Here is a 14688-nt window from a genome sequence, read left to right as displayed (position 1 = left end):
GACAAAAGACATTTGTGGACTGGATTTATTCCCGATCCCCTTTAATCTCCATTAAAGAATAATAAGTCAAATTGACCATTTGACTTTTACATCATTTATGAAATTAAAAGTAATTTTTTCTACAAAATGTTGATGTGCTTGAGTGGCTAATGCAACAGATTCAAAATCAATTAAGCTCTCTGCGTGTAGGTTTGAATTTAGTTGACATTTTTGAATCGACATTTTTTGAATCTTCTTGGCAATAGGTCCTCTTGGCAATAGGTCCATTTGGAACACCGTGATTATTATCAGTAGTTATGGCTAGTGTAGGGTAAGTTTCTCGATTTAAGTTAAATTGAGTTACTAAGAAAATTGGATGGACATTCTGGAAACGACAAACAAAATCGGATGGACATTCTGGAAACGACAACCGACAATATTTGGAGTAATCTCGAGGAATAGAAAGCAAACGTACTCGAATCTAGGGAAACGTTGGCTAAGACCAACAAAATAAGTGGCCCTACAATTTTTTTATTTATTTTAATTGTATGCTGAATTATGACACTTGCATGTGGTTTTGCACGTGCCATATGCTCGTATATGCAGAATGTTATGAAATGTTATGTGTATGATATGATATGTGAATATTATGCTTTATGTGATGAATTGATATGTCTACGATATGATATGCTAAGTTAAGATGTGCTTGACGACATACTCGTGATAGGATATGTGAATGTTATGTGACTGCCATGAGATATGATACGGTATGACATGTGCATGATATGAATTGGTATGTTTGAAGACATGATAAGTTTATGATATGACATATGTTCGACATTAATGATAAAATGATATGATAGATTGACATGCAAATGAGGAATTGAATTAGTGCACAATCCCGATACACACATAAAAGGCTATGATAAAATGATATGATATAAAGGAAAATGTTAGAGGGGGCTCTCATACATGATAATGAAAAAGGAAAAATGTTGGGACGTCATGCATCATTGTGTGTTCATGCATTAGGGGATACCCCTTCTCCTTTTATGATGGTACAAACGCGTACATTATGAAGTAGGAAAACGATTATTATATTTACCATAATGCTGCTATGACGATCGTTATTCCTAACGGGCGTTCGACATCAACAGCTGCCAAAGAATGCTCGCCTGACCAAAAAAGGGGCCCAGGATGGTGGCTCCATACTCGCACGTGTGTAGAATAATAAATACACATCCAATTACCCGCTCAGGATAGCCGTCGTAGGAATATATATTTATTTATTATTTTATTTTTTTTGTAAAGACAAGGCTCTCCTATATGCCGACCGTGGCACATGCATATATGCATTTTAAATTTAGTAGACTATAGGTTAATATAGGTTAGTTTACCTTTCTATTATATGCAGTAGCATATAGATAGTATACAACATTTTTACCTTATGTTATCTTATGTGATCTTTAGTTTTTTTTTTTTTTTTTTTTTTTTTTTTTTTTTTTTAATTTTATTTAAAGGCCTTCTAAAAAATGTGTTAGACCAAAGTTATGTTTTTATTATAAAGTTTTGAATTTAGTGTTTCTACATAAAATGTCTATGATGTGTATATAGTAGGACTTTAGGTTAAATAGAAATCTAGAGTCGTTACCATTTGAGTTTGGTCGATTTTGGGATGTCAGGTTCAATGTATACCCTAAGTGCAATAATCAATACTATATATTCTATTTCCTATAAGAGTATATAATATTCTTCGACCATAAAAATTAGGCATGGTTTTCTATCCAATAAATGTCATGTCAAATCCATCCCCATAATTCACAATATAGCTTCATTCATTCATAATTATGAAATATGTCTACAATATATAATATCAACTTATGAAAGACATACCATATTCATTTCTTTTCTTACCTTTGTTTCTTTTGAAGCTCTTATTCCTTCAACCATCGCCACAATCCATAAAGGTTTTCCAATTCGAAAAACAAGATACCCAACAAATACTCCAAACACCATTCCAAATCCATATCCCATCGACACAACTTTCAACCAAAACCCTTTGTCCAAACTCTCACTTTCTTCATGTGCCATTTGAGATTCATGGGCCTTTTCTAAGTAGCAATTTGGTAGAGGAAACCCACAAAGCCCAAGATTCCCAACATACGAAGAACTTTCAAAAGTTGCAAACTGATTCCCTTGAGGGATTGGCCCAGAAAGATGATTGTGTGAGAGGTTCAAACGGGAGAGAAATGTAAGAGCAGCCAACTGAGGTGGAATTTTACCCAACAGTTCATTTGAAGAAAGATCCAACCATTCGAGATTTTTTAGATTCCCAAAAGTTATGGGAATCATACCTCTAAGCTTATTATGAGAAAAGTTGAGACCTTTCAAGGACAAGAGCCTTCCAATCGCCTCTGGTATCTCTCCACTAAATTCATTACTTGAGAAATCGATAGCCTTGAATATCAATAGAATGCTTTCCAATTTTAGATCAGACCCTTTTATTGATACCACCACTGAGTCCTTATAGAAAGGGAGTATGCCAGATTCAAGCGAAGAAGAGTTGGGTTTTTGGTTGCCCACTTCAACTCCCTTCATGGCTCTCATGTTTTTGAATAAGTTTGATGGAAGCAACCCACTGAAATGATTGCGAGATAAATCAATGATACGTAGATTTGGAAAAGAGTCTTTGTTCATGGAGTTGTTGATTGGACCATAAAATCGATTGGATCGTAGGATAAGAACTCGCAAACTTGATGCAGCTTCTAGCCAATGGGGGAACAGACCTGATAAGAGAACCATTGTTAAAATTTGGATTAAAAATTAAATTTATCATAGCTATAATCAAAGGTAACCTGTTATGATGTTATTCCCAAGATCCAAGACTTGAAGATTGTTGCAGTTGAGCAAGGATGGTGGCAATTCTCCTTCTATTTGATTGTCGTTCAAATCAAGGCTTCTCAATTCACTTCCTATTGGAAAGATCATTGGAACGTTACCAGAAAAATGGTTGTTTTTCAAATCCAACACTGCAAGAGAAGTCACGTTGGCTAGACATGGCGGAATTGTACCACTCAAGTGATTGTTGGATAGACTAAGGACCTTAAGGACGGTGGCGTTGCAGATTGAAGAAGGGATTTCTCCCGTGAACTGATTTTCTGAAGCAACGTAGATTACAATCTTTGGTAATAGCATGGGAATAGAACCAGAAAAATTATTCCTTTTCAATTCCAACCACTCAAGAGAAGTGAGGTTAGAGAAACAAGATGGGATTGCACCATTCAACCTATTATTTGACAAATCCAGGGAAGTAAGGTAGGTGGCTTTGCAAATTGAAGGATGGATGGATATTTCCAATGAGTTGATTATTTGAAGCACTAAAGTGGTGTATTGATGATGACAACATTGGAAAAGGATTGATTGAACAAGTTATAATCAAGATAGAGAAAATACAAATTTGGCATACTGAGGAGAACTTTCATTCCTGAGGACAAAAAATTATGAGAAAGATTAAGGTGCCTCAAAGCATCCAATTCAGAAAACCACATGGGAATGTTCCCATGAATTTGAGTATTTGAAAGGTCTAGATATTCCAAGTTCTTCTGATATTGTTAATGTAAATAAGATTCTTAGAACTAATATTAGTAAACAATATCAAAAGTTGATTGTTATTGGAAATGTCTAAAGATGTTAGACTTTGAATTCTCAACAACATGTCTAAATCCAAAACTCCACTCAGATTGTTGGACCCCAATGCTAAATGTTTAAGATTGAGTTGCCTATAAATAGAATCAGAGACTCCACCTTCCAAGCTTAGACAGATATGATATTTCCATCGGAACATCTCCTGTGATCAAAGAAGAGGAAAGATCCAGAGCCCTCAAGTCTTTAAACGTTCCAAAATGAGGGTGAAAATTCAGATGAAAAAACATAGTTATGAGAAAGATTCAAGGTTTGAAGGTGAGAAAGGGAAAAAAGGGTGCTGTTGGGATGAAGAATTCCAGTAAGCCAACTGCAGCTGAGGTCAAGCCCCACGACATAACCTTCTCCTTCCTTGTCGCATTGCACGCCATCCCATGAACAGCAATCATTGGTTTGGTTCCATGTCTCTGTCTTTGGATAAGCTTGCTTCTTAAGCTCATCATTGCAAAAACTTGATGCAGATTCATCCAAGGAAAAGGCTTTCTTGAACTCCCAAAGGGCAAGGCTTTGTTTGGGATCACATAGATGATGAGAGTTGGCAAGAGAATGGAAAAGAAAGGTAAGGAAGATACCGCCGACTTGATAGACCATCATCAGCAATGCCATTTCCCTTTTTGAGCATCAAACACAAAGGTGTTGTAGGACTTTTGATGGGTTCGAAAAAAGGTTGAACTTAAAATACTATCGTAAACAAGATGGTTGGGGGCTTTTAATTCTTCACCAAATAACTGAAGTGTCATCCATTACAATTAATGGACTGAGTACTGGAATTTGAATTTTCGACGATGATTAAAAATAAACATTATGCTAATACTTAATCAAACCTATTGGAAGCAAGAACAAATTGATACCAAAAAGTATTCCAAATTGATACCAAAAGTATTCCAAATTGATACCAAAAGTATTCTATATTACCTACGAAAGTAAATAGGTAAACGATTCTAGGGCTTGAACATTTTGTCAAAAAGGAAAAAAGAAACTTAATTATGCTAATTAATTATATGTACATAATCAAACAACATTGTGGAAGTTAGGAATATATTTGGATGGTTTTAACTAGCTACATACATGCTTAATGTGAAACTTTGATTGCATAACAATCCTCTTTTCAAGGGACTCAAAGGTTTGATTGTGTAACAATCCTCTTTTCAAGGGACTCAAGCCACAAATTGTCTTATACTAACATAACTTAAAGTAACTCATTTTATGTGGAAATGTTTCATTAAAAAAAAAAAAAAACATAGTCTTGGTCTTGTTTTTCTAGAAGGTTTTCAATAAAATATTAAAATTGAAAATAACACAAAGTAAACAAAATGTCCCAACGAGAGACTTGGAACTACACATCGCGATTCCGTAGATAAGTCTTGGAGAGAGACTTGAGACTACACAGGAAACTTCCAAGATCAGTGCTTTTATTGAGCGTAGGAACAAGTCAAAGGTAGAAGTGGTGACATCATGGACCAATCCTGAAAGAGGACTTGCCTCTAATATATGTGGTAATGACCCTAGGCCCTAAAGAGTATGTGAAATGAAAGAGAACCACTCGAAGCTTTGAGGTCTTTCCAAAAGCTTAGATTTAGGCCCAAACTTTCTAGAATCCATAGAAAAGCAATGGAAACTTACCAAGATAACAATGCAATTAGAGCCTAGAAGTAGGATTTACTCACCTCTTTTTGCATTTCCCTTTTCAGGTAAGTGATGCTACTGGTCGAGGTAGTAGAGTGCTCGTGAGTTGAGCTGTCATAGATGAGTGTCAACATGGAGAGTCAATTTTAATCTGTATTTTTATGGATTGTCATTTGTACACATGTTATATCTCATTCTTGTTTTCCATTTGTAAATAACTTGAATGACATTTGTTTTGTAATGTTTTCATTTTTTATTTCGACTGGCGTTGTTTGACTTTAATTCTACAAAACTTTATAGTATTTCACTTTGTTTGCTATCATTTGTTTACTATTGTCTTATCTTTTTAGACTCGGTTCGAGATTTGAAGCCTAAAAAATTGAGTCGTAACAGATAAGCTAAGAACCAAAAGTTAAGGACTTAAACCAAATATTTTTCTCAAAATTCATGATCTTTAAAATAATCTACTAAATGACCTTTGATGCGAGGTCGCTGGTGAAAGTATATTGTAAAATGATATAAAATCCACGAGAATAAGTGCAAGTATACAAATAAACTATTGATGACAAGTATACACGAACCTTTCAATAACCATTCAGTATCATTGCAATAGAACTAGAGCATTAAAGAAAATTTACTTGCTATCTTTTTCCTTTCAAATAAGAGAACAACTAATGTAAATAAAAAATAACAACTCTTTAATAAACTAAAATCACACCGTCAACATGCTTAAACTACATAAAGCTAGTTTAGGTCTCTATGCACACTGATTTCAACCGAGGAATCAACAACTTAATCGTGTAAAATTATAGAATAAGAAAAAAAGGGTAAAAGATTAGAGTTATAAATTTTATTTGGGATATTGTGAATATATGTACTTGCATTATGTTTTAAACTCTCTTAATTCCTTTTATTTTAAAATGCAAATTTTAAATATGATCCATTTAGTCAAGTTAAATCATACTTGAATAAGGGGCTTTAAATATGATCCATAAAATAATGATATACTTTTAGATACTGTATTTAACTTCTAATTATCCAAGCCCGTTGGATATAGACATTAGAGTCTCCATTATCCTTATCTTAACAACCTAACCTAGTATGTTTATTAACAAGTCTTTAATGTCTAATGTTAAATCTCTATATATATTTTTAGATACTGTATTTAAATTCGTTGAAAATTTAAAGAGGAGCCCATTAATGCAATTGAAGAAATTAAAGTCCTCAACCGTTTATAATAGAATTAAATTCAACTAGCTATTGTTCAATTATCATATATGATCAAATGCCAACATGAACTTAAATAAGCTTCTTGTTGTACATAGTTTAAGCAGTTAATCTATATAGTTTTTACCCAATATTAAAAATTTGAATATAATTTTCTTCACCCATATTGTTCAATTAAAAAAAAAAAAAAAAAAAACAAAAAAATTCAAAAAATTCAAAAAATTCATACTAGCTTGTGAAAATTTCTATTTATTGTGTCATTGTTGGATAAGGAAATTAGTCCCAACAATTTAGGATGGAATTAATTCAACCAACTCTTTAAATTTTCAAACCCTAAGAAAAATGATACCTAGACAAAATATAATAAATATAATAAAAATAAAAAATAAGGAGAAGATAAGCGTTGAAACATAATTATTTGGATACCTTAAATTATTAATTGTCCATAACATCGTAATAAAAACTAATATAGGAAGAATATAACATGTTTTTAATAATTGTATCGAAAACTGCGTAAATGTATACACAATTTAGATTATTTATTTATATGTTTAATAAAATATTAGGTGAGTTCAAAACATAATGCTATGCAACATGAACACTACATAAAATTTCGTACATCATTTCCAAAACGAATGAAAAATCAAAATACATGTTCACATGTTCAGTTTGATCTTTTAAGAGTGAATGGATTCTGGTCGATACTCTTTCAATCGAATACATGTACGCCTTGGGTTGATACTCCTCTATGGTTACTAATCTCCTAAGCACTTCCTCCCCTAAACTAGTAGTATCAATTATCTGAAAAACAAATGTAGGAAGGGGTGAATATCAAATTATACTTTGTAAACAATCTACTTGTAAGCTCTCATTGCATCCTACATATATCGGGAGACCATAGACTTTACTCTTGGCTCTAGGTGAACAACTCTTTCCACTCACAGACTTAGGTAGCTAGCTTAGCCTATGCAGCAGTCGATAAGCATCTGGAGTTGAGGCGCTACCTTATAGAACTCACTCTCTGGTGGGGACAGTATGGTGGTGCTAGTTTGCTCATCGTTTGTGGGAGGTCAGCTGATGAGCTCGTCCCACAAAACCATATAGTCACTCAAAAGTCAAGGTGCAACCCCCATGCCTGCCAACTCCAACGACTATCCACATGATCCACACTATCCAATAGGACAAAATTTCCAATAGAACTATCAGGTCACACAGACAACGGTACTCATACAATAGTAGAAAGGGAAGTGGATGCTCCACAGACACCGCATCAATTACTATCGGCCTAGGAGGCTATATTTGTCTTCCTAGGTTGTCGTGGTGGTCTTTTAAGTCCCTAGAGCGGCTTGGCGACTCTGACTTGGATTCATGTCTCTAGGTTTCTCTATTGGCTCTTTGTCTCTAGTTTGGTCAGAGACACTAGGGATTGGACCCACTTGTCCTCGTTCACGTTTCTAAGATGCTTGAAAAATTAAAGGCATTTCATCCTAGATCATATCTAGCTAAACTAACTCTAACATCGTAGTCTTATTCCATTACAACTAATGACACTTAGGGGGAGATCACACAAATAGTAACCTTGAATTAATGTACATTAAATCATGCATACAGTCTTACATGCTCAACACGACGATAACATCCATCAAGCACTTAGACCGTAGATCACAAATTTCTCATTATCCTTTCTATCATAATCATGTATACAGCAGTAGTAACAATCCATACATCTTTTAGGCACAGTTCAATTATACCTATACATGCTAAAACTCCACCTAAGGATGGTTATGCGTGCATATCCAAGCGATTCCTACAAGTATTACTTGTCCAAAATATTTGCGGTTCTTTACATAACTTTTTGGGTGTCTTTCCGAGTTCATTTGCTTGCTAAAAAAGTCACAAATTTTTTTAGAAATTCTCTAGAGGATCGAAGTTCAAACAAAAATAAGATTAGCATTAGAATCAAAACGGAAAACTTATAAATGGAGGTTGGAGGTTGAACAACATAGAAAAAAGGGGACTCAAGCACCACACGAGTGCAAGAGCAATTTTGCGAATGTTTTCACACGCACGGATGAGAAGTACAATCGCGGGTCAACAAGTCAGATGCTAGTTTGGGTCAGGCATTGGATTGGCAGGTTGTTTGAAGTGAGTTCGCACGCATTGTTGTCTGTACGATCTTGAATAATGGAGTGGACAATATCATACCATTGTGGAGAGTCGTGTTCGTCTAACATCTTCTTCCATGCCATGGAAATGCTAGATTTTTTTATGAGTTTTATTCTAAAGAGCTTGAATTTTTTTTTTTAAAAAAAAAAATTGGTCCTTTTTTGGTCATTTTTCTTCCGGAGAAATTTCTTACCTATAAGGGGGATTTAAAATTTAGAAATTTCCTTAAAAATTTAAAAACTAATCTTTGTACCGTTTATACTTACGTTTTCATTTCTAAGATTTATCCAAAAACCTCAGCCCATATAATTCATTACTAGAGCATTGAAAACATCTTTATTTAGGTATTCACTATATTAAGCAATCCTTATAGCCCTAGATAGGCAATGCTTAAGAAAATTTATTTTGAAAAATTTTTACAATAAAGAATTCCACCCAAGCAATCATGACAATCATAGCCAGTAGATCGAAAGAAAATAGCAGGTGTAACGACCCAAATTTTTTAATTAAAAAATAAAATTTTCAACTATCAAGTGGGAAAAATCTTTTAAAACAACTTACTATAAACTTTTCCACTACTTAAATGTTCATGAAATTGATTTGAAATTGAAAAGTAGTAATGAATAGATAACAAAATTGAAAATTAAAAATAAAAATTTAAAAAAAAAAAAAAAAAAAAAAAAACCTCTACTATCAAATTAAGAAAATCAACCGATTTAAGTGTCTTACCGGCTATCGTCATCCGTACATAAGTGTCTTACCTGTATTTAAAAATATTCAGAGAGTAGCCTAATTATTGAGGTCAGAAAATGCAATCATGTTCATGGTGGGATCTATTTTTTTCGTAAACTTTTTGTTGGAGACTATTTTCTAGTTCAAGTACGATGGATGTGAGCACTTCTCTACCAACCGTCCACACACGCACACATGAACCTAATCTGGTAGGCTTCTCTAAAAACATGTAAATCACTAATAACAACTCTTTAATAAATTAAAATCACACCGTCAACATGCTTAAACTACATAAAACTCTCCCGCCTCACCTACAAGGTTTAACTCTCCATACAAACTGGTTTAAACAGAGAAATCAACATCTTAATCATGTGAAAGATCGAGAGTTATCAAGTTTTGTTGTTGTCCTTCCATGAAGGTGTCCCTCCTTTCAGCTCTCTCATCCACCTTTTTGCCTTAATCTGTCATTCTTGTTCTCCTTTTCCTTCTCCTCTCAATAGCTACTAAATTAGGGTTCTTCTTCCTCCTCTCTCTGGTTTTTACAATAGCATAACCCTGTGTTTTTCATTTTTTGGGTAATCTTTCCCTTTTATATTATTCATTGCGGTGCTAAAAAGGAGTAAGTCGTCCACCTAGAAAGTTCCTAATTGGGTAGTCAATGACCCACATGGTTTGCTGATTTGGATTATAATTTCCATGTCATTCCCGAAAAATTTTCTTTTCGAATTTATAAAGCATCAAGATCAGCAATTTGTACAAACATGTAATCACTAACAGCATTATTTCTAGATTTGCTACATCATCATGGTTCAACATAAATGTTTTGAAAATTTACCAAATAACTCAATTAAATGTACAACTAAACTCAATTTATGCAAATTGATTTTCTTTTCACGTTAAACCATAATGAACTATTTCATGCTTACTAATTAGAATAAATGGAGCCATTAATGAGAAAACAATGAGTATGAGTACAAAATTAACTACAAAAAAAAAACTTGGTATAGCTCTAGTTTTGGAGAGTTCTGCTTATGAAATTTTAATGGATAGTCTAGTATCACATAATAAGGATTTATGTGAAGTTTGATAGACATAGGAGCATGTTTAGAGCTTAAACCAAGGAAATTGATAAAATGATCAAAATGTTCCTACTATGTTCATAAGTTATCTCATGGTCTAAATGAACTTTAAATGATTAAAAGTTTTATATGATGTCTATTTGTAAGGATATGAATGACTATACAAGTAATCGAAGCAAGTTTGGAGCCTAAAACAAGATTGGGGTGAAAAAAAAAAGATCAAAATACCAAAAATTTTATAATGTTCCAAATGATATGGAATTTTATATTAGACTCATTTATAATAACATGAATGACAATAAGTTATTTCAAAAGTATTACAATATGTTTGGGTATAATACCAAGATTTAGATGGAAAAGGATCGAAATGCCTATAATGAACATTTTTATGAGAATTCATGGTTTTTATGAAGTTTTTGTAAGTCATTTTTTTAACCGGTTCCCGACTTAAACTTTATTTTGGATATTGTGAATATATATACTTGCTTTATGTTTTAAACTCTCTTAATTCCTTTATTGTAAAATGTACTTTTATCTCGTTGAGTCAGCCCATCCTAATCCATGTTCCAAACAAGCTTTAAAATTGGACGGTGACAGAAATCATAATTGAGATAGTAACGGTTTATATTTAGTTAAAGTTAAATCATACTTGAATAAGGAGCTTTAAATATGAGCTATAAAATAATGATAAGTCAAAAATGAATGAGTTCAACAAGGCTATACATTTTTTAGAATCATTATTTTTATTATTTAGTTCAAAATATTTGATAAACAACTTAAATTCTAATGATCGTATAATATAGTATCTATTTAAATCTGTTGAAAATTAAAAAAGGAGCTCATTAGTGCGATTGAAGAAATTTCCATTGTTGGGTAAAGAAATTAAAGTCCTCAACGGCTTATCATTAGAATTAAATTCAACTAGTTCTTGCCCAATCATCATATATGATCAAATGTCAATATGAACTTAAATAATAATTCTGATCGCCCAACTTCCTGCTGTACATAGTTGAAACAGTTAACCTATACATTTTTTTTATACTATATTAGAAAATTGAATATAATTTTCTTCACCTATATTGTTGAATTAAAAAAAAAACGTTCATAGAAGTTTGTGAAAAACAGTTCATTTCTATGACTCAGTTGAAATTTTCAAATAGAAGACCATTTATTATAATGAATGATATTGACATCCTTTGATAAGGAAATTAGTCCCAACAATTTATGATGCTATTAAATTCAACCAACTCTTTGAATTTTTCATACCCTAAGAAAAATGGTATCCTCACAAAAAAAAAAAGAAATAATAGAAAGAAGATAAGTGTTGAAAAATAATTATTTGAATATCTTAAATTATTAATTGTCCCTAATATAGAAGGAATAAAACATGTTTTTAATAATCATATGAGAAAACGGCGTAAATGTATACACAATTTAGATTATTTATTTATGTATTTAATAGAATATTAGGTAAGAATCCAATTTAAGATAAGCATGTGTAAAGCAATTAAGGAAAGTTAAGATCGATGGACAAGAAATAAAAAACCAAGTGTCAAACTCCTCATACGAGGTTGAGACCAAAACATAATGCTATGCAACATGAATGTACGTTAAAAACATAGGAGAACTACCATAAAATTTCCTATGATTTTAAATTATTCCATGTCATTTCTAGAACCAATGAAAAATCGAATACATGTACATATGTTTAGTTTGATCTTTTGAGAGGGAATGTGCCACGACCAAATTTTCGAGGCTTCAAAATTTGGATCGTAAATAAAAGGACGAAAGCGAAAGAAATTAAAAGAGAGGTAGAACAAAAGATAAAAATACGGCTCAATTAAAATAGAAAAACTCCACCTTAGGGTTACAAACATAAAAGGAAAGACTCCAAAACAACTTAAAATGGCACCGGAACAACCCCTTTTGTGACCGCACAACTATTTAACGCTCCTCCACCTTGACCGGCAGCCTGTGAACACTTGAAAAAGATAGGAAAATAGGGATGAGTATAAACATTATATCCAATAAACCACCTACTTGTAGGCTGTCACTAGGCTTAATAGATTCCCACCGACTTCTCATTGTCTCTAAGATGTCTGGTTCTCGTCTTATCCCCTTGGGGCTAGCTGCTTGGAGCTTCTTTGATTCTCTATTCTTTCATTTAAGCCCTAAGAGTTCCCTTATGTCGAGCTGTGAATCCCACGAAGCTATGACATTGTTCATACACTTGCCGCCGCGTAAGAGTGCTCCTAAGGAGGTTCGTATGTTGTGGTGGTCCTTTAGATTTCTAAGGGAAATGTTAGGTCTATATTTAGTGACTTGTCACTTTAACCACAAGTCCATAGACTTATCATAAGTGTGGGTCATGGAAATTAACTAAATGTGCACAGAACTATCATCTAACATCGGGTGTTGAGCAGCGATTTTGAGTTGGACCAGTCGGTTGCTTCGCTAGGTCTCGAATCAGAGCGGGTCTGTACACGGGTTTGTGGGTCGGGTCTGTTAAACGAACACGACTCTCCACAATGGTATGATATTGTCCACTTTGAGCATAAGCTCTTATGGCTTTGCTTTGGGCTTCCCCAAAAAGCCTCGTACCAATGAAGTTAGTATTCCTCACTTATAAACCCATGATCATTTCCTAAATTAGCCGATGTGGGACTTCCATCATCCAACAGGGTCAACCGCGTGTCACGAAAAGGACGAAGCTGCATTGCTCCCGTAAGGCTCCACCCAAAGTCGACGTGTGTCCCTCTCTGGCTGAGACACGTTTCTCCTATCGTCGGTGGACACGTGGCTAGTCGGAAAACCCAAGAACTCACCTCATGGACCTAAATTAGATTAGCATTGGAATGCGGACGAAAAACTGACCAACAGAGCTTGAATAACATAGAAAAAGGGGACGCACGCACCACACATGCGTGCAACAGCAATTTTACGAATGTTTTTACACGCACGGATGAGAAGTACAATCGCGGGTCAACAATTCAGATTCTAGTTTGGGTCTGGCGTTGGATTCGCGGGTCGTGTGCGAATCTTGGATCGAGTATTGAGTAGGTCGGGTCGACCTGCAGCACGCATTGTTGTCTGAAGTTGAACTCACATCTCCCCTGTTCGCTCAAGATGTGTTAATCCCAGGCCAGATGTGCGCTGCCACTAGCCGCTCAACACACATCTCCTCTTCTTCCTCCCTACAATGGAAATGCTACATTTTTTATAAATTTTTTTTTTTTTTTTATGATTTTTCTGATTTTTTTTTTTTTTTTTTTTTCTCTAGTTCTTTACATTATCATAACTTTTTATTCTTAACTCAAAAGATTTGAATAAAAAACTCAAAAGATTTGGTTCATTCACGAGTGTTGTAGAGTTTTTATCCATCGCAGTAGAGTTTAACCACCAAGTTCGGGATGGATTGGTGCAGTTCCTCTATGCCTAGGACACCAGAATATCGAACCATGAACGAAAAAGGCACGAGAGAAAAACATTGGCTAGTGATTGTGAGGCCCCAATTCTTGACTAGAGAGGACACTAAAGGCCTCTCCCCTTCTATCCCTTGATAGATAGGGAGGGAGGGCAGAGTTTTTTTTGCTTTTTTCATGTTGTCAAGGGTTGAACAATGGTTGTTCGTGTTGTCAAAAAGTTAACAATGAAAAATAGATGGCGAGTGCCTAATCGAATTGATCGGGTCATGTAGGAACAAGGTTCAAGTCTATCAGTCTGTTAGGATGTCTCAGCTGCATACATCACTCCACTTCCAATTGACACTCGTGAACGAACCACCATAGAACATGAGACTTCTCGAAACTCTTGTTTACGTATTGAATCTTAGCCACATTTCTCCATAGAACATGTGAGGAATCACACATAGGGAAGCATATCAAAATTTCATGTTTCTAACTCTCAAGATTACTTGATTCTTGGCAGAAAAGATCACCTCAACCAGCCTGATTGAACCTCCTCAGCAAGGCACAGACTCTTGTTGCACAAATCCGAACCAGAATTGTTACCTATGGAGATTTAAGAAAATAAATAAATAAAATAAAAAAAGAGAGAAAATGAAGAAAAGCGGAATGACATCCATGCAAGTTGGAAAAGATGACCGTACAGTCAACGGTTAGTTTCTTGACCTATATTTCTTTTTTAACGAACTTGAAGCTCCTTGGAGTCCATTATT

The 14688-nt window shown here is 34.2% G+C and overlaps 1 protein-coding gene across 1 annotated transcript; it reads right to left on the bottom strand.

Moving 5' to 3' along the window:
* Positions 1-1793: 1793 nt before the first annotated feature.
* On the bottom strand, positions 1794-4325 carry LOC111784381 (receptor like protein 22-like). Its single transcript, XM_023665088.2, is given in 7 exon segments — positions 1794-2765; positions 2835-3327; positions 3329-3395; positions 3397-3592; positions 3595-3790; positions 3792-3881; positions 3883-4325. Coding segments are annotated over 7 exon segments (2355 nt in total). The 5' UTR covers positions 4288-4325; the 3' UTR covers positions 1794-1857.
* Between the last annotated feature and the right edge of the window lie 10363 nt (positions 4326-14688).

The sequence above is a fragment of the Cucurbita pepo genome, chromosome 12, assembly GCF_057944985.1.
Source record: "Cucurbita pepo subsp. pepo isolate OVF chromosome 12, ASM5794498v1, whole genome shotgun sequence".
NCBI classification, from domain to species: domain Eukaryota; kingdom Viridiplantae; phylum Streptophyta; class Magnoliopsida; order Cucurbitales; family Cucurbitaceae; genus Cucurbita; species Cucurbita pepo.
The sequence above is the reverse complement of the archived record's forward strand: the minus strand, read 5'-3'. Positions and strand labels throughout refer to the sequence as shown.